Consider the following 19,521-nt stretch of genomic DNA (forward strand, 5'->3'; position numbering starts at 1 on the left):
GTGAATTCAAAATTCCTAAAGATAAATACTTAAATAAATAAAAGTGGAAGTAAAACAGAAGAGTAAATAAATAAGGGAATATTATTTTTGATACTCTTAATGGCATGTTTATTTATTTATCAAGTCATTTATTTATTTTTTTGTTATTTTGGCAGGTTCTGTCCTGCATACATGGCCAGAGTGTGTGTATGCGCGTGTATATGACATTTGAAACAAGCCTAATGAGGAATCAGGTGCAGCTGAGCAGACAGGTGGAGACAGACAGGTGATCAGGAAACCAGAGAGAGGGAGAGACAGACAGGTACACAAGGAGAGAGACGAGAAATGCTAAACATACAAGTCCAGATGAGATGACAGGAGGAGGGATGGAACAGGAGGTAGAGGATGAAGAAGAAGAAGAAGAAGAAGATGATGAGACTCCATGACTGTAAGTACAAAGCAACCTCTGAGGAGATATCAAATACAGTCTCTATTTCCTGCTACATGTTTGATTCCACAGACACAAGAGGCTGCTTCACGTTGAGCTGTTTTTCCACTTCTGGAGTTATTTAAACCCAAACCTCCATCTTTTCCTAAACCTAACTAAGTCGTTTTATTGCCTATTTCTAAGGAAGTTGTTTCCTGTGAAGACAGAAGTTTATTATGTAATGAGCAGAGATTGACCCGTGTTGTCCTGTAACTCAACCTTCAGTATACTGTTGGCGGTGTAGTCGTGGATTTTTGGGCTACTCTCCTTTCCGCAGACAGCAACGTCTCCTCACAAGTGCTCTCTGGCAGCGTCTGAGTTTCAGTCAGTGTAGACGGTGCAAAAGTTCAGCAGATGTTAAACATCTGTCAACATCTGCGATGCACAATCACTTGCATTTCAAGCATCCTATGATATAAATATTATAATAGTTTATTGAAGAACACTTATATTAACAATTAAATTAGAAATGAAATAAAAACAAAACATTGTTATGCTTAGTTCCACTTTTATTCAAATACAAATAATTTTGCTGCCTCAACAAATACAGAAATAAATACTGGGCTCTCTGTGCATCCATAGTGGACATAAAAGAAAAAAGACAAAACAAAATAAATATGCCATTAAAAGTAGCAAAAATAATATTGAAAATAAAAGGAGTCATAAATTAATGATCTGCTTATTTATTTATTTATTTTTGTATTAATTCCCTTATTTAGTCTTCTGTTTAATTTCCCCTATTTTTCATTTATGTATTTAGTTTTATTGATTATTTAATTTATTAATTAATTAATTTCTATTAATTTTTAAATGTATATCTTTATGTATTTATGCAATTTATTTGTATTATTTAAATGTATATTTTTTAAATTCATATATTAACAAATACATATATTTCCTTTTGTTGTTTTGCATTTATTTATTTTATATTTATTTTTGAATGTGTCATTAAGCATGTATTTATGTTTTTTTATTTAAATTTATATTCAACTTTACTCTTCCCTTTTATTTATTTATATATTCTTTTTTTATTAATTTTTTTTATTAATTTATTTCTTTTTGGATTTCTTTGTTTCCACACATCAAAGAAAGAAAGACAAAATGAAAGACCTACAATAGTCCTGTAAAGTGAGTTATTTGTCAGTTTGGCTGGGACACGGACACATCGTTGTCCACCTTCACAGTCAGACTGCTGTTGGAGTTCCCAACATCATGTTAAAACATCTCTATTGTTTGTTAAAGTAAGAATCAGCTGTGGAGCACCGTGTCCCTTCTCTGGTTTCAAATGTGAAAAGTTGAAAGCAGTTTGAAAGAAAAGTATTTCAGAAAGCTTCTGTAACATACAGTATATGAAGTGTCCCGGTCATGTAGGGACACGAATACTCCACGATCATATCTTTATTTTGATACAGAACTCGTGAAAAACTTTAAACTTTAGGAGGTGAATTTGAGGTGACTTCCTCTCCTCTGTATCTCCCTCTGTTCCTCCTCTTGTTTCATCATCTCCTCTTTCCTTTTCCTGCTCAGGAAACGATCGGCACTCAAGATAAATGTTTGGAATATGAATATGAATCCTGTTTTCTAGTTATGCCTCTGTTGCACTGTGACCACCGTGAAAATTAATGAAATGCTTTCTCCGTCTGTTGAGGGAAATTCAGATTTTCTTCTAAGAAAGAAACTGCAAAAGAGGAAAGTGGACGGACTGTGAAGGTGTAAAAAGAACATTATGTCAGTAACGGTGTAAAGAGAACGTTACGTCAGTGATGTTGTAATGAGAACATTATGTCATTGATGGTGTTAACGGCCGTTACGTCAGTAACGGTGTAAAGAGGATGTAACGTCAGTGACGGTGTAAAGAAGAAGTTACGTTAGTGACGGTGTAAAGAGCACGTTATGTCAGTGACGGTGTAAAGAGGATGTAACGTCAGTGACGGTGTAAAGAAGAAGTTACGTTAGTGACGGTGTAAAGAGAACGTTACGTCAGTGACGGTGTAAAGAGCACGTTATGTCAGTGACGGTGTAAAGAGCACGTTATGTCAGTGACGGTGTAAAGAGGAAGTTACGTCAGTGACGTTGTAAAGAGAACGTTACGTCATTGATGGTGTAAAGAAGAAGTTACGTTAGTGACGGTGTAAAGAGAACGTTACGTCAGTGACGGTGTAAAGAGCACGTTATGTCAGTGACGGTGTAAAGAGGAAGTTACGTCAGTGACGTTGTAAAGAGAACGTTACGTCAGTGGCGGTGAAAAGAGCACGTTATGTCAGTGACGTTGTAAAGAGAATGTTACGTCAGTGACGGTGTTAAGAGGAAGCTGCGTCAGTGACGGTGTAAAGAGAACGTTACGTCAGTGATGTTGTAAAGAGGAAGATACGTCAGTGACGGTGTAAAGAGAACGTTACGTCAGTGACGGTGTAAAGAGGAAGCTGCGTCAGTGACGGTGTAATGGGCCTGTTATAACGAGATTCAACGTATCCGTAGTTTGCAGAAACATACACCTCCAACGTCGTGTTGTGGCGACTAGGCTGCATAAGAAAGTGAAAGTGAATACTTTAAACACACACATAGTATAACTACTTTCAACTTTACTTACAACTTTATGAACAAATGACCACACATAGCGCAGAAGCACCGAGACGCTGTTTGCGTAGAAGTTCAGTTGGAGTTGCATTTCACTCTGTTTCTTTTTGTTTAGCAGCCGCAGAAATGCTTGTGTGAGTTCAGCCCTCGGTCTTGTTTACACTTATTTTATTTTATTAAAGTCCGGTGTTATTGATCCTCTTTTCTCCTCACATCACCTCCGCTGTCCTCTCCTAACATCACACATCTGATGAAACGCAGACAGCCGGCCATCAGCGGTTCACGAGAATACATTCAACGATCTGTTCTGAATCCAGAGTTCAAAACAGCTGCATTCTCATAAAGCAGGGATGAAGAGGAGGAGGAGGAGGGGAGAGGTTGACCACACATCAGACCTCATAAACCCCTATATACAGTCAGTGTGAGTGCGGTCGGAAGGAAGGGGAGACGGAGGTGGTGGGGGGAGGTTAGACACACTGAGGAGGTCGTTTAGGTGAACTGAGTCCATTCCTGACACTAAATTAAACTCAATGGATGGAGCATGGCTTTTCTCTCCGCTGCAGCTTTAGGCGGGAAGTGGCAGTTAGAAAGAAACAAGAGTCAAATGATGTCAGTGAGTGTTAACCTGACGGGTTAATGTGTTTAAATATTTACTTTAAGCTGTCTCATGCACCACCGTCAGGACATAGTGACCATTTTATGAAAATAACTTTGATTTCTTACAATCTCGCCTACTGCTGCTTTAACCAGAAAGGTCCCATTGAGATACAATATCTCTTCCAGTATGATTCTGATGGACTGACTGTTTTTCCTACATGGCCAGTGAGTGTGGACAGGCTTTCTAACCCAACCTCTGATGGTGCTTTACTTGTCTCGTGGACGTTCAGGGCTTCCTTCGTTGTGGGTTGAGGGTTGAGGGTTGAGGGTTGAGGGTTTAGGTGGGCGTTCAGAGGGCAGGAGGTGTGTCCCGTCTGCTCCCGGCCTCAGACTGTAAGATGTGGTGCGTTCTCCAGCAGAATACCCAGCGTGATTGAAACGCAGCAACAACAACAAAGCAAACAAAAACAGGCAGGAACACTTCCTGGATCGAAGCCGCCTCGCTTTAAACACCGAGGAGGGTAATTAGAGCAGCCAGACGACCACAGATCTGTTTTGAACACAGTGGCGCGTGTTTGTGTGAATCTGTGTTTCCAATTATTCAGATAAGATGAGATCTTCATAGTGTTCAGTAGCAGAGGAAGAGGGAGGCCATCTGTTAGGGAGGATGAGGAGACTTCACCGTCCTGCAGACAGAATATTCGTTATATAGTGAGGAGAAGTTATCAGTATTTCATCCTCCTAATGCATCTCTCTGACAAGGACCATATGTTGAAGTTACTGGTTAGAGAAAAAAAAGTAGTGGAAGAAGTACTCCCATCTTTTACTAAAAGTAGCAGTACTGCTCTTTAAATATAAATACTCTGCTGCAAGTAAAAGATTTCACTTGAATAAAAGTACAAAAAGTATAAACAATACGGCCGTCAATTGATTGAAATAGTTAATCACGATTAATCGCAAATTAATCGCACATTTTTTATCTGTTCAAAATGTACCTTTAAGGGAGATTTGTCAAGTATTTAATCCTCTTATCAACATGGGAGTGGACAAATATGCTGCTTTATGCAAATGTATGTATATATTTATTAGGGCTTTCAAAGTTGAGGGAAATTGATTTTAGCAGCACTAATTTCTTTAACGCAACTTGCATTTTTTAGGTTGTAGCGGCTCAGTTTTAAAGCTAGAGTGAAGATACTGGTGTCATATGAAACTAGAAAACATAAATAACGCTCCAAACGTACGCTAAATTTTGGCGAGAAAAAAACTGTCTTAGCCATTTTCAAAGGGGTCCCTTGACCTCTGACCTCCAGATATGTGAATGAAAATTAAGGTACATTTTGAACAGATAAAAAATGTTCGATTAATCTGCAATTAATCGTGAATAACTATCGACAATCATGCAATTTACAGCTCTAATATTTATTAGTGGAAATAATTAAGGTAACAAGGTCAACGGACCCCTTTGAAATTGGTGTCATGACGCCATGCTGGTCTGGTCTATAGCTTGGAACCATGACACCATGCTGGTCTGGTCTATAGCTTGGAACCATGACGCCATGCTGGTCTGGTCTATAGCTTGGAACCATGACGCCATGCTGGTCTGGTCTATAGCTTGGAACCATGACGCCATGCTGGTCTGGTCTATAGCTTGGAACCATGACGCCATGCTGGTCTGGTCTATAGCTTGGAGCCATAAAGCCATGCTGGTCGGGTCTATAGCTTGGAACCATGAGGCCCCTCTATTATATATTTTTAGGACACAGCAGGGGAACAAATCAGAGATCAGAGTTTTGGGATTTATTGTTGGTGCAACCAACTACACAGCAACTCTTCAGCATAGCGTCATTACTACTAGCGTTTTGTTTAAAATAGAAGTTTGGAGACGTGTTTCAACTTCTTCTGTTTCCTCTGTTACCGTCTATGAGGGACACGGGATTGGTTTCCCCCAAAAGGGGGCGTGGCCATGAGAGCCTACTCTGGATGACGTATTGGCGGTCTGACATATGGTCCAAAGGTCCCTGACGACTACAGATTTAGGTTAATCTGTTTTTTTGTTTTTGTTTTTTCCACTTCAAGTGTAGTGGGGTCGAGTTTCATTATTTCTGAACCACCACATTAGATTGAGCAGCTACAAAACGATACAGAAACATGAAAGAAAAGTGTGTTTATATGAGAAGATGTGAGCGATTGTGAATTAATTGCACATTTTTCCTTATTCATGGGTCTTTCCGTTGAAGATCAAACCTCCCTCTCTCTCAGGAATGTTGATCCGGTCGGCCTTTGACTGGCAGACAGTAAATATGAGGTGGATTTGCAGAATTAGGTGGTATTCATACTCAGATTAATCAGAACATTTTGTCCATGGGAGCTCAGAACATCCGTCTTTGTTACACCTGTCTGTCTGCTTCCCGAGGCTTCCTTTATCTTTTTATTACAAACAAAAGAAAAGAGATTTGATGTACTTAATACAATAACAACACACTCATTTCCCATAGTTCCAGCCGTCTTATGTATACGTTGGTAGGTTTCTATAATCTTACTGGACTAGCAGCTCAAGATGTATATACAGCAACCAACTAAGGATGGTCCAGCATCATTTTAGTTTTTAGACCTTTAATATTTTAGTTTAGGGTCCAGAAAGATCCATGCACACGTGTACTGTTTGGTCTGGTTGTATAACAGAGCTGTATATCTGTGTGATTTATGGTGACTTGGAGGCGTGAAGTGGGCTGTCAATAGGAGCCCGACAGCGAATCTTCCCCTCGGGGCGTGAGAGGCGTGACGGTTAGTCATGGTTAATCCGGTTGATGAGTCACCTCCTCCTCCAGCTTTAGTTTCCAGGTGTAATTTCCTTTTAATTTCCACGTAGCTGACTGCTGTTACAGCCCAAACACATTCTTTAATTATGAATCTTTTCATGACCCTAAAACGACCCGCAGTAAATGAAACGTATTCACCCGTTTTAATAGCAGCGTTTAACTGAATCGTTTAGCCTAACACAAGGAGGTAATGATGAGGAGGTAATGATGAGGAGGTAATTACTGGTTAAAAGTTTCCCCACCCCTTAACCCTCTACCCCCGACCTCTGACCCTCCCACTGGCCCCCCCTCACACATCCTCGCCCCGTCCAGAGAACAATAAGACAGCTGATCAATCACACATTCCTCTATCATCGTGCCATCCTGCCATCGTACCATCACGCTATCGTGCCATCTTGCCATCGTGCCTTCATACCATTGTGTACATCTCACCATCGTACCATTCCATACCAATCGTACCATCTCGCCATCGTACCAATCGTACCATCTCGCCATCGTACCAATCGTACCATCGTACCATTCCGTACCAATCGTGCCTTCTCGCCATCGTACCATTCCTTACCAATCGTACCATTCCGTACCAATCGTACCATCTCACCATCGTACCATTTCATACCAATCATACCATCGTACCATTCCGTACCAGTCAAACAAACATACCATTCCATACCATCATACCACCATCGCGTACCACTTTTTAAAATTGTATTACAATCATCATGTAAATGCAGGTACATACATGAAATTTGACCTCTGCATTTAACCACTAAGCATTGTAGGAGCAGTAAGCGCCTGGGGAGCAACTACGACATGTAGATAGTAGGAACCGGGGATTGAACCACCAACCTTGTGGACGACCACTCTACCCACTGAGCTAGAGCCGTCCCATCATCATCATCATCATCACCGTCACCACTGTTCAATTGTACAATTATACCATCATGCTATCTTACCATCCATTGTATCATTCCATACCAATCATACCATCTTGCCAGTATGCCATCGTACCATTATGCCATCATAACATTGTGTACCATCGTACCGTTCCATACCAATCACGTCAACGTGCCATCATACAATCGCGTATCATCACACCATCGTACCATCACGCTATCGTACCATCATGCCATCGATTCATTTGCTAATTATTCTCTCTGTTAAACAATTAATCAATTATTCCTTCTATTAAATGTCAGAAAACATGTAAATAAAATGTCATCGCTAGAGTCCAACATGGTGTCTTCAAATGTCGTTTTGTCCGACCAACAGTCCGAACCCCAAAGATATTCAGTTTACAAAGATATAAACGGAAACGAGCTGCAAGTCCTCACAGTGGAGACGCTGGAAGCAAGAACATTTTTCTTAAAAATGAATTAAAGATTGCATTTCAATCGATACAATTTTTATCCCCATACTCCAGATCTTCTCTAGGCAGTACCACAAACTTCTTATCTACAGTTTAAATAATTTGAGGATTTTAAAGGCCCTTTTATATATAATGTTGCTTTAGCTTTATTTGATTGATTCTCGGAAAATCTTTCCTCTCACCATGTAGAGATCAGAGGTCAAACCTGTCTTCTTCAGGGAGAACTTCAACAAGTCTGGGTATCTGTTATTTGAACTTTTGCTCTCTGGAGGAAATTTACTATATGACTATACATCTCGTCTGCTATGTGGAGTAAAAAATACCACAAGATGGATGTAACAAATGTTATCACAATGTATTTGATATATTGAGTTTCTGACACTGAACTGTGGGTTCTGTTCCCACTGGACTTATCCATCCCGACGTGTCTAAGCTCATCTCATTCCTGTAGATACAAACATAGACAATGAGCTATGGGGAAATGTCGAAAATGCATAAATAAACTAGAAGAAGCGGCATCCTTTACAGACTGCTGCCTGCAATCTATTTAAAAAAGGTGGTGTCTTCGTAAAGTTGAGAAAGATTTAATTGTGACATAAACTGCTTTTTCCTGTATTCCTCAATCAGGCAAATTGATCTTTATGCATCAAACAAGCCCTTTAAATTAAATGAGAAAATACGTTGTCGGTTTAGAACTACACATAGGACGTTTCAAAAATAAAACCGTTTTATGTGATGACAACGCTGTGGTTAAGGTTTGGTTTATGCACAAAAACAAAGTGGTTATAGAAAGATCATGGTTTGGGTTAAATTACTACTCTGTTAAGAGTTGGGGAACGATGGTGGTCACGGTTTAAAAGAAAACCACCTTCGCTGTCGGTAGGAAATAAATAGTGTGTTAAGATCTGATGTTTGGATGATCCATCCATCCATCCACCCCGACCTCCGCCCTCTGCGGACTTTGTGGCTCTATAATAACATCACACTTCCTCCTTTTGCTCCTGACAGACGAGTCATAAAGAGATTTATTTTTGGGGCATTTGCTGAAAAGATTGAGACCATTTTTTGCTGCTGATCCAGTCAGTCGAACTCTTTTCAGTGTGCTAAGTAAGCACAATGTCAGCATCTAACAATCAAAGATCCTCCGGTAGCAAACCATCAAAAAAGACTCAGCTGGCCGATGCATGCAGTGCTGTTTGCATCAACAATCATTTATCCTCGTCAGCCCCCTTGCGGTGTGGAGTCCCTCAGGGGTCGGTCCTTGGACCAAACATTTTCTCAATTTATTCTCACAGCATGCTAAAGTTTCAGCTTCGACCTTTTGCGACGTGGAAATTCTCTGTTTTTATAAAAAGCAAATAAGCGGTGGACTAACAGTAAAGCGACAGGTGAGAATAAATCTTTCCTGTTCAGAGGGACGACCACGTTTTTTTTCCATCCTAACAAAACACACTCCACACTGACTGCGTTTGTTGAAGCAGTTCTGGATAATTTAAGACGTCCGTCAGTCGTCTGTCTCACAAAACAGCTCTTCTTCTGTTTCTCTGGGGCAGGGGTCGGCAACCCACGGCTCTTTAGCTCCTCTCCAGTGGCTCCCCGTGGATTTTTAAAAATGGAAATTAATAACTGTTTTGTGTTTACGTTTTCACTTTTATTTATCATTGTTGTAGGTCTACGGTACGACGGTACGCCAGAGTATAAGGGCCACATTGAGGAAAAAAAATAAATCTGAGATTTCGAGAATAAACTCATAATATTACGAGAATAAAGTCATAAGTTTAAAGTAAAAAAAAGTCGTAGTATTATGAAAAAAAAGTCATAATATTATAAAGTAGTAATTTTATATGTTATTTTCTTTTTTTTCGTAATGTTATGACTTTATTTTCGCAATCTTACAACTTTTTTTCTCGTACAGTTTTGACATTATTCTCGCATTATTACAATGTTTTTTTCTCATTAAGTTATGACTTTATTCTCGTAATATTACGACTTTTTTTCTCATTAAGTTGTGACTTTATTCTCATATTACGACTTTTTTCTCGTAAAGTAATGACTTTATTCTCGTAATATTACGACTTTGTATTTTCTCGTTAAATTATGATTTTATTCTCGTAATATTCTGACTTTATTCTGTAAATCTCAGATGTTTTTTCCCTCAATGTGGCCCTAATACTCCGTAGTACATTGTGTCTTTGGCCCTCACTGCATTAGACTTATATACTATGTACTTAGACTATAAACTGTGTCAAAAACTTCATCATAATGCTTAAATGTTTTGCGGCTCCAGACAGATTTTTTTTTTGTTTGTTTTTTTTGCCTGAAATGGCTCTTTTGATAGTAAAGGTTGCTGACCTCTGCTCTGAGGGAACACAATCTTAATTCATGCCGAGGGGAACATGTATGTCTGAGCAACCGTTTTAAGGTATTTCAGTCTGGACGACCATAATTTCCATCTCTAGAGCCGCATTGCTTACATCTCTAAGGCAGCTTTATGTCCCTTTTGTTGTGGCTTCAGTCAGATGATTTCAGTCCTGGGGCCCCAAATGATGTTTGAGCTCATCGGTTGTTTTGAATTGTCCTTTCTCACTCGTCCAGAACATAAGAAATCAGCAAATGTAAACTTTTGAATATATATGTTTACCAAATGTATTTAAAGCTCTGTGACTTCGGGGAAGTGAAACATGCACATAAGGTCAGTATGTTGGCTCTGTGGATTAAACCGCTGCATGGCTGGAGGTTTGAACACTGACTGAGGGCGAAATGGAAACCGCTCTTTCAATGTCAACAATATTGTTTCAAGAGAGAAAACTGCTGCTTTTGATAAACCGTAATCTATACTGAACTCTGGCTTACTGTTGTGCAATCAACAGCCCAGTTGCCAGGAAAAGATGTTGGCATTGTACGTTTCTGCAAACCATGGATACATGTTATATGTGTTATTTGCATTCGGTCAAAGTTAGCGAGGTAATACAACAAGCAAGTGTCAACCCCCCCAATTTTCTGACATCATCACCCAAAATTGACAAATCATCTAACAAAAACACTAAATTTCAAACCGGTGATTCAGTGTATAAAATGTGTCTTTTATTTATTAAATCAAATGTCGTTAAAGAATATAACTCGTCAGCTAAACACCAACAAATATGGATTGAAGCAGAATATTTCTTTAGATAAAATCGTGCATTTTGGAAATGATTACATCTATCTTTCCAATGAAAATTTTGACTTTTTGACTTTACAACACCCTGGAGTTATTGGAAATATTATGATCACAGAAGTCTGAAACAATCCTACGCAGCCGCCACTGGAATAGCATAATACTAATAATATTAGTGGAGCCCGATCTTTATCTGACACTGTGCAGAAATACCGGCTTTAAACAAAATGTGGCCTGCTAAGTAGCAAAAATAATATATCTTTTTAAATAGTTTTATATACAGACTCTTGTATAAATTATCAAGTAAATGTGTTATTGTGGTTTTAGTTATACAGGTGCAAATCTAATTTTGACAAACCTCAGAGCAGACAAATCCTGGTGCACCCCGTGATCTTTGGCGTAACTATAATGGTATTGATGCCAAAAATAAGGTGACGACAAAGGTAACTATGGTGGTATTCATGATTCACTTTATTGTCATTTCACTGAGTATTTGCATAGACAGAAGGAAACGAAATATTGTTTCTCCCAGCTCCCGTCAGTGCAAAAAAACTTGATAGAATAAATAAATGTTACAATTAACAATACCTAAAAATTAAATAAACGTTTCAGACACAATTTCACACAATTTGCAGTCATTATTGATGCCAAAAATAAGGTGATGCTAATGGTAACTATAGTGGTATTGATGCCAAAAACAAGGTGACGACAACGGTAACTATAGTGGTATTGATGCCGAAAAACAAGGTGACGACAACGGTAACTATAGTGGTATTGATGCCAAAGATAAGGTGACGCCAAGGGTAACTATAATGGTATTGATGCCAAAAATAAGGTGACGACAAAGGGCATGACGCCAAGCAGCATGACAAAGTTGTGGTATGTGACGAGTTGGGATGAGAACATTTTGCGTTCTCATTTTTCGACCGTGTGCATTGTCTTTAAACTTAGCTATAAGCTCACCATTGACTCAGAAATGATGTAAGGGCAGATGGATATGTCAGTCTTTCCTTCAGCGTGTTCAGATATTTTGCTCATCCTACTGATGTACCTAGACTTTCAATCAACACATCGTATAGTTGATTTTTTAAATGTCATGTTTAAGGGTTCCCTTATTTATTACTTCTCTTTTACTGTTTTATATTTTTCTTTTCTCTCCTACTTGAATCATGAAAATGATTCTCATTCTCTCTCATCGCCTTTTCCCTTTCTTTCTCTTTCTACCTCTCCCCTTTCTCCTCCCCTCCTCCCCCATTATCTCACCTCCTCCTCTATAATTGCGCTGTATCTCGGGGCAATGGGAGCGACAGGCTGTTGTTTTCTGTTGCTCTCTAATTAAGTTGCCTCAAGACCTGATGAGAAGTCAAACATTTGGCTAAATGACATGCAGACACTCGCACAAACACCGTTTAAATTGGTGATTTGCACCCACTGAATTAAATTAAAATGTGTGTGTTGACAGACAGGAGTAACTCTCAACACTTAGAGAGGTGACATATAGAGGCTATATTTCACTTCTCTTTAGCACATTCACAGTGTGTGTGTTGTTTACTGTTCACGTTCTTACATTTTAGATTTCAGAATTAAGACATTTGAATAAAAAAGGAATTAAACTTTGTCACATTTTAACATGACAAAATGAAATACAGAGGCAGAACATGATTAGCTTAGCTTAGCATAAAGACTGGCAGTAGATGGAAACAGCTAGCCTGATGCTGTCATAACTTAAAAAACGTTCGGTTGCACTTAACTCCACCCTCTTGTGTCACTTCTGGTTGCAAAAAATTAAGATGGTGAAGGCCAAAAACCAAGATGGCAACGGCCAAAAACCAAGATGGCAACGGACAAAAACCAACATGGCGATGGACAAAAACCTAGATAGCGACGGCAAACAACCAAGATGGCGACGGACAAAAACCGGGATGGCGACTCCCAAAAACCAAGATGGTGACAGCCAACAACCAAGGTGGCGACGGACAAAAAACAACATGGTGACAGCCAAAAACCTAGATAGCGACGGCCAAAAACCGAGATGACAGGTGTAGTTTTTAACGTTGGACAGAGCCAGTCTAGCTGTTTCCCCCTGCTTCCAGTCTTTTTGCTAAGCTAGGCTAACCACCTCCTGATTCTAGCTCCATACTTGAGATCGTCATCCAGTGAATTTCCCACCATGAGAGAAGTTGGTTTGGGTTAGAGAAACGTTAAAATAGAAACATTCCACGTCTTTAAAACCTGGGTAGTAAGAATTTAAAGGTAAAACTTCCCGTCATGGTGGCGAAACACACTTCCTCTTTGCTATTTACAATTCAGGAGACCAAGCTCATTTCAGAACATTTCACGAGATCTGGTGGAGCAATTTTAGGGAAACCCGACCAAAAGTCCCCACATAGTTATCTGCCTCCCAGATGTTTGGATTGTCCTCGTTAATCTGTTTAAGAATCTGGTTTACCACATCGGTCTCTCCTTGGTTAGACTGACAGAAAGACAGCGAGACAGCTTCCCCTAAACTGGGCCCAAAAAAAGATAAAAAACAGGGGTCCACCTTTTGTGGTTGTCGTTTTCCTGCTCAGCGTACAGTAGTTTGTTCCAGATGACCTCAGAATAGTCTCTAACTGACTGCAGATGACTCCTCGGCTATTCTCTCCAAAAGAAATACACTAAGTATCATCTGCCAAAGTAGCAGGGAGGCTGAGAGTAGCTGAAATGATAGATGGTGGACAGAAATATTCACTTTTAATTCCTCACAATGCTCAACGTCTCCAGGTAGGGTTGAATGAGCGAACACAGATTTCAAATCTTTTAACAGGCCCTCTCTGTTCACCTCATTCTCTTAACTCACCACTTCACTAAAGCTGGTATCATTTAGATAACGATGATGTTGAGCTCCGGGGTGTTAAAATATTCAATACACAACAATATAAGATTGTTTTTCTAGAAATATGGAATGATCAACCTTTGGATGATGTTCGATAGTATTTCATCAAATTTCAGATTCAGTAATCAAGTTTACATTTCAATCATTTTGCAAGTAGCTAAATGCTAAAATAACTCCAGCCTGATTAATATTGTTAATTAATGTTAATGTACAACCTGTACCTACAGGGTCCGAAATTAACAAGCGCCAAATGTGGGTAGATTTTCCGTTTTGGTGAGTAAATCTCAGAAGGCTATCCACCATACTGGCGAGTAAACGTTTGTACCAAAATAGTCATGTAATTAAAAAAACTCTGCTCGGTTACACTGAGAGTCTGAGCGGCGTTTTTATGTCATTTCGGGTGCGCTGCTTCCGTCCTCCGCTCTCTTTGTCGGAGTTTGACAAACACACACACTGTGTTTATTTACTAGACAGTTCATGTGTTATTTGGGGATGACAACAAGACAAGACGGGGTTTCTGCCAGCGAGCGTGTGACTGATGAGGAGAATGACGTTAGCAGTAATAGCTGTGAATGTAGCAGTGCAGTGTGTGTACAGTTTAGGCTGCCTATTGGTGAATAAATGCTACAACTCCTCAAGACAGAAGCTAATGATTAAAGTGAAGGGGGTTAGCCACGACGCTAGCGACAACAATGACCCAGGCTTGCTTAAGGTGGGCTGACCAGCGATTCTCATTTTAGTGACAAGACGCTTCTCCGACTTTTGCTCAGCTTTTTTGTTTTGTTTTCCACAAATACCGTCATATACTGTATAGTAGCCTATCCCCAGTAAAATGCCAGGAAGGTGACAAAAAATAGTTGCCGCCCAGGCCTACCCGGAGATAGCCGCCTGGTCTTGAGTTGATTAAACACAGTCTACTCTTTCCTCACCACGTGTCTTGATATAGGGGCCATTCTACCGAATTGGTTCACAGTCAGAGTTGTAAACATTTTGAAATTTGTATCTTTTCTTCCCAAAACTTTGTCCATATATATATTGCACCATATCTAAGGTACACATATCTAATCAAAGTACAGTCAATTTTGGTATTGTATTTTCAGACTGGTTTGGAATGATTTTCTTCTCCCAAGATTTGTCACTACCGAAACATAGTAATACACTAAAATAAAAAGTTTTATATTAACCTGTTAAGATTGTGTTTCCATCCCTCCTCTAAAGAATATTTTTACATTCTAGAAGTTTTTCACAACTAAATCAATTAAAATTACAATTTTTAACAATTTTTTAAGTTCAATTTCATCAAAATCTAAATGCAATCTTTCTTTGTAAAATGCATAACGCTGATCATATTGATTTCAGAGTTAAGGACTGATTAAATTTAACATACATTTAACCAATCAGTATCATAACATTTTAGTTGATAACTCAATATACCTTATTTTTTACAAAATACCCACTGTTTCGGTAGTGACCACAGTGTCATGTTATCACCTGGGCAGTCTAGTAGTTTCCCTGTGTTTCCTCTGTTTCCCTGTCCTTTTGTCTCCTGTGTGTTTTACCCTGTCAGTCTAGTCTGTCTGTGTGTAAGGAGGTGTGGCCATCTCCTCCTCCTTCTCCTGGGCGGTGGCTGCTGGAGCAGGTCTTCCTGTCATTCATCGCCAGATCGTTTTCGTCGCCTCAGTGTGGTATACTTACCTGTCAGCTGCCTCCGCTTCCTGCTGTACCTACCTGCTCACTCTCCGACATCATTGCTCCTCCTCGGATCACAAGTGGACTGGAATCACCATCTGGAGGATCACTGGAACCCCAATCCCCATGCTCCTCACTCCCTTTAAAACTTTTAGTCTTAATCCCAGCCACGTCGGACTATGAGGACCTCCAGCCCTGTCCACCGTTCAATTTATTATTATTAATAAATTCTTATATTGCTACAGCTTTAAACTTGAGTAGTGTGTGTTGCTTTTGGGTCCACGTTTTGTTTACCAGAACATAACACACAGTGTTTTGTTTGCAAGGTTATATCATATTCCCTCAACCTTATTGCTTAATATTAACTCATAACATGCCTTATGCCTCGGAAATATTACAAACACAAATGTTTTATGAGCAATAAAATGTAATTTATTATTATTAACAATTGTGGTCCAATTGTGTCCAATGGTGCATAAGCGTATTGTTAAAAAGAAGGGTTGTAGCAACTCATAACGTAATAACCGCGCATAAATGGAAATTTAAGGGTTAGGGTTTGGGACAGCCACTTCCCAATAGAAAGTACCCCATAAATGATGATTTTGTTTTTATTTAGCTTATTACTATCTCATTCAATGCATTGGGTTTAAATAGATCATAACATAATCTTACTAAATATCTAAGATTTGAACACTTGATTGTTTTGATTATTATATTTTATATTGTGGGACCGCAGTTTGAACTAATTCGGTAGAATGGCCCATAGAGGAAATTTTCCAGTGTGGAAATGTGCTTCTTTTTGTGCTTCATCATTTAACGGGAGGAGTGGTAGATGGGTCAAACAAACACAAGACTGTCAACCAAGAGGCCGGTGTTCGTGTCCCTTGTGAAACTAATAGTAACGTTGATTTATTTTGTCACGTTAGTCTTTAGTCATGTGACTCGTTAGTGTTGTCAGTCCCGTTAGTCGCTAGTCAGTGAAGTTACAACCGTTTCCTAACCCTAACTAAGCGGTTGTGTTGCCTAAACCTAACTTCCTGTGAAAACAGAAGTTTATTTCGAAAGGACAATATGCATATAATGAACGTATATTGGCACGCCGTCCCTGGTCCGTCCAGAAGTAAAGTGCGACAGTCTCTGATGCCGAGGGCCACTGACCAAGCGACAGTATTTGAAGAGTTGGGTGTGAGAACGTGTTCATTCAGCTCAGTTACATCCAGCACAGAAAAAGCAAAGTTTCCTCTCAAGACAAGTTATTTCTAAGCAGGGGTGACGTCTAAATATTAGATAATGTGATACGTTGCAACATGAATTTGGAATCAATCCATTTTTATTACAGCAACTTGTCCAGGCACCGGCGTTTAGCAGGACACCCTTCACACATTTGTTGCCTCAAACACACTCTTGGATGAAGACGCGTAACAGACGGCGCTGCTCCACACGTGGCCGACTCTGCACGGGGATCCCCTGAGGAGAGACTCCAGACTACAAGAACAGAAAAAAGCTGAATGATTGAGACCAAAGCGAGAGAATAAACAAGCATGGGAGCGTGACACGGGTCAGCGGCAGGCGGAGGAGGCGGTGATTAATGAGCTGTGGAGGTGTCCTCGCTGCAGGCCCGGCCTCCCCTGTGTATCATCCTCCTCCTCCTCCTCCTCCTCACTTCTCTCCATCTGTTATGATACAGCTCCAACCGGTCACATTATCCTTCCCTCCGTCTGGAAACCACCGCTGCCTCGGAGCCCCTCAGGATATCAACTTTACTTTGCACCTGGGTGGCAACTGTTGCAGGATCCAGTGCACACTTTTTTTTCTTTGTCTGTGAGCATTGACTGGGAAACCTTCAGGTGTTTGATTCAGCAGGATCTCCGTCTGTGTGTTGTTACACATCTTTTATTTCTGGAGGAAAGGAAGCTGTGAGGAATTTTACGTGAGTTGCTTTCGGCACCTGGACGCTGAGGAGGCAAGCAGGATGCACTTACTCACTTACTTCTGGTTCCTCACCACGACTCTGATGTTGATCCATCAGCATCAAGGTAAACCCACCTCCAATATCTGTGTGTTCCTCCAGTTAGGATCCAAATAAGGAGTCAAGAGTTGGGTGAGGTGCTGTAGAGCTTTGGAAGTTGCTGCAGCATTTCATTTTATTTTATTTTATTTAGTTATTCTATAGTAACATATTGTTTTTACAGAGTTGAAATTGTTTGTGTGCACTCTTTCTGCAGTCTGAGGTTCAGCAAACATTATTACCTGAGCTGATATTTATAAAATCATTCCTCCTTGTTGTTGCTTGGATTCTTACCGGTGGTTGTGTAAGGTCTTTATTGCAAAAAACGCAAAATCTTACCAAGTATATTTGTCTAATTACTCCTCAAAATATCTAACAACACTTAATATAAGACAGTCACCTAACCAGTAACATTTCAATAAGATATTAAGGACTTATTTTTAAACAATGTATCTTGAATATCTTAAGTGAGAATATTAGGGCTGTCACAGTTAACACGTTAACGAAAATTTGTTTTTCCGTCACTAATTTCTTTAATACATTAACGCAACTTGTGATTTTTATGGTGTCATATGAAATTAGAAAACCTAAAAAATCCATTGGTACCAACCATTGTCATACTAGACACACACAAGATTTAACGTGATTGACAGGCATCGTGTGGATTTGAGTGGCGTGTTGAACCTTTTTCAAAGACTTGACATTCCCATCAGTCTCAGCTGGACTTTGTGTAAATAAGCAAACGTTAGCATGTTAACACGCTGAATTAAGATGGTGGTCATCACCTGCTATATCAACATGTCAGCGTTTAGCTCAAAGCAATGCTGTCAATGTCAATTCCCCCTCAGAGTTCACAGGCACATCAGCAGCCTCACAGAGTAAACTCCTCTTACAGGCACCGAATAGTCACATTGCATTTGTCCATCGACGCTTTGCGCCAGTAAAACTGGAAGAGAAGAGGCACCACTGAAAATTGCACGTTTGGTCTCATGCAATATCCTGTCCAAGAGACACAAAATATAGGACGAGGGAATGGAAATGTCTACAAATATCCACCACACCTGATTTAACAGCGCAGCCTGAACACTGAGGACGGACTGAAATGTAACGTCTGAGTAAAGCAGGTTTAAAATCTGCAGCTCTTCTAGTGGACACACAGAGACACACATTTAAAAACTGCATTATACAGTTTATATAATTATATTATATCATATATAATTAATTATATATAATTCAGAGTTCATAAACCTGCTCCATTCACTCAAATACCTCAGCATGTTGACTTCCCCACACACAGTAAAGCTCATATACTACTGAGTATCAATGAGTATACTACGTCCTCGTCCGACCCGTATGGCATGGATTCATGAGGCTCTCTGACCATGTTGGTTTTTGGCCGTCGTCATCTTGGTATTTGTTTGTCGCCATCTTGGTTTTTTGCCCGTCGCCGTCTGGGTTTTTTGTCCATCGCCATCTTGGGTTTTTGTCCGACAGCATCTTGGTTTTTGCCCGTCACCATGTTAGTTTTTCGCCACACCATCTTGGTTTTTGGCTGTAGCCATCATGGTTTTTGGATGAACATCATGCTGTATTGAAGAAGACTTGAAACTAGCGATTGAGACCATAAACTCATGTTTACAATGTTTACTGAGGTAATAAATCAAGTGAGAAGTAGGCTCATTTTCTCATAGACTTCTATACAATCAGACTTCTTTTAGCAACCAGAGGAGTCGCCCCCTGCTGGCTGTTAGAAAGAATGCAGGTTTAAGGCACGTCAGCATTGGCTTCACTTCTCAGACCTGGAGGTAGCCGCCTGGTCTCAATGTGCTCCTCTCAGATACATTGAATGATCTTGCCCAACTCAAATCATGCAGAGTGTCCTTTTACACTGGCAAACTGGCTTAATTGTACATTAATTTCTACAAAGATCATAGAAGCGATAAGGAAGCGCTTGACAAGGCCAAGAA

The 19,521-nt window shown here is 39.8% G+C and overlaps 1 protein-coding gene and 1 long non-coding RNA gene across 4 annotated transcripts in view; both read left to right on the forward strand.

Annotated features, from left to right (window-relative positions):
* The first annotated feature begins 266 nt into the window (after positions 1–266).
* The window catches only part of si:ch211-202p1.5 (uncharacterized protein LOC103909337 homolog), a 35,996-nt gene continuing 16,741 nt past the window's right edge, over positions 267–19,521 (forward strand). Inside the window, exon 1 of one of the 3 annotated variants that reach the window (XM_037750479.1) lies at positions 267–427. In XM_037750479.1, coding sequence (XP_037606407.1) covers positions 385–427 — 43 coding nt within the window. In that variant the 5' untranslated portion in view covers positions 267–384. Of the gene's footprint in view, positions 428–16,976; positions 17,583–19,521 lie in introns of those variants that run through there. The other 2 variants (XM_037750480.1, XM_037750478.1) reach the window with 2 other exon arrangements.
* Positions 12,960–15,795, forward strand: LOC119476874. Its single transcript, XR_005204120.1, has 2 exons — positions 12,960–13,021; positions 15,520–15,795. It is a non-coding gene; the product is annotated as an uncharacterized LOC119476874 (long non-coding RNA).

Source organism: Sebastes umbrosus, chromosome 18, assembly GCF_015220745.1.
Source record: "Sebastes umbrosus isolate fSebUmb1 chromosome 18, fSebUmb1.pri, whole genome shotgun sequence".
Lineage (NCBI taxonomy): Eukaryota > Metazoa > Chordata > Actinopteri > Perciformes > Sebastidae > Sebastes > Sebastes umbrosus.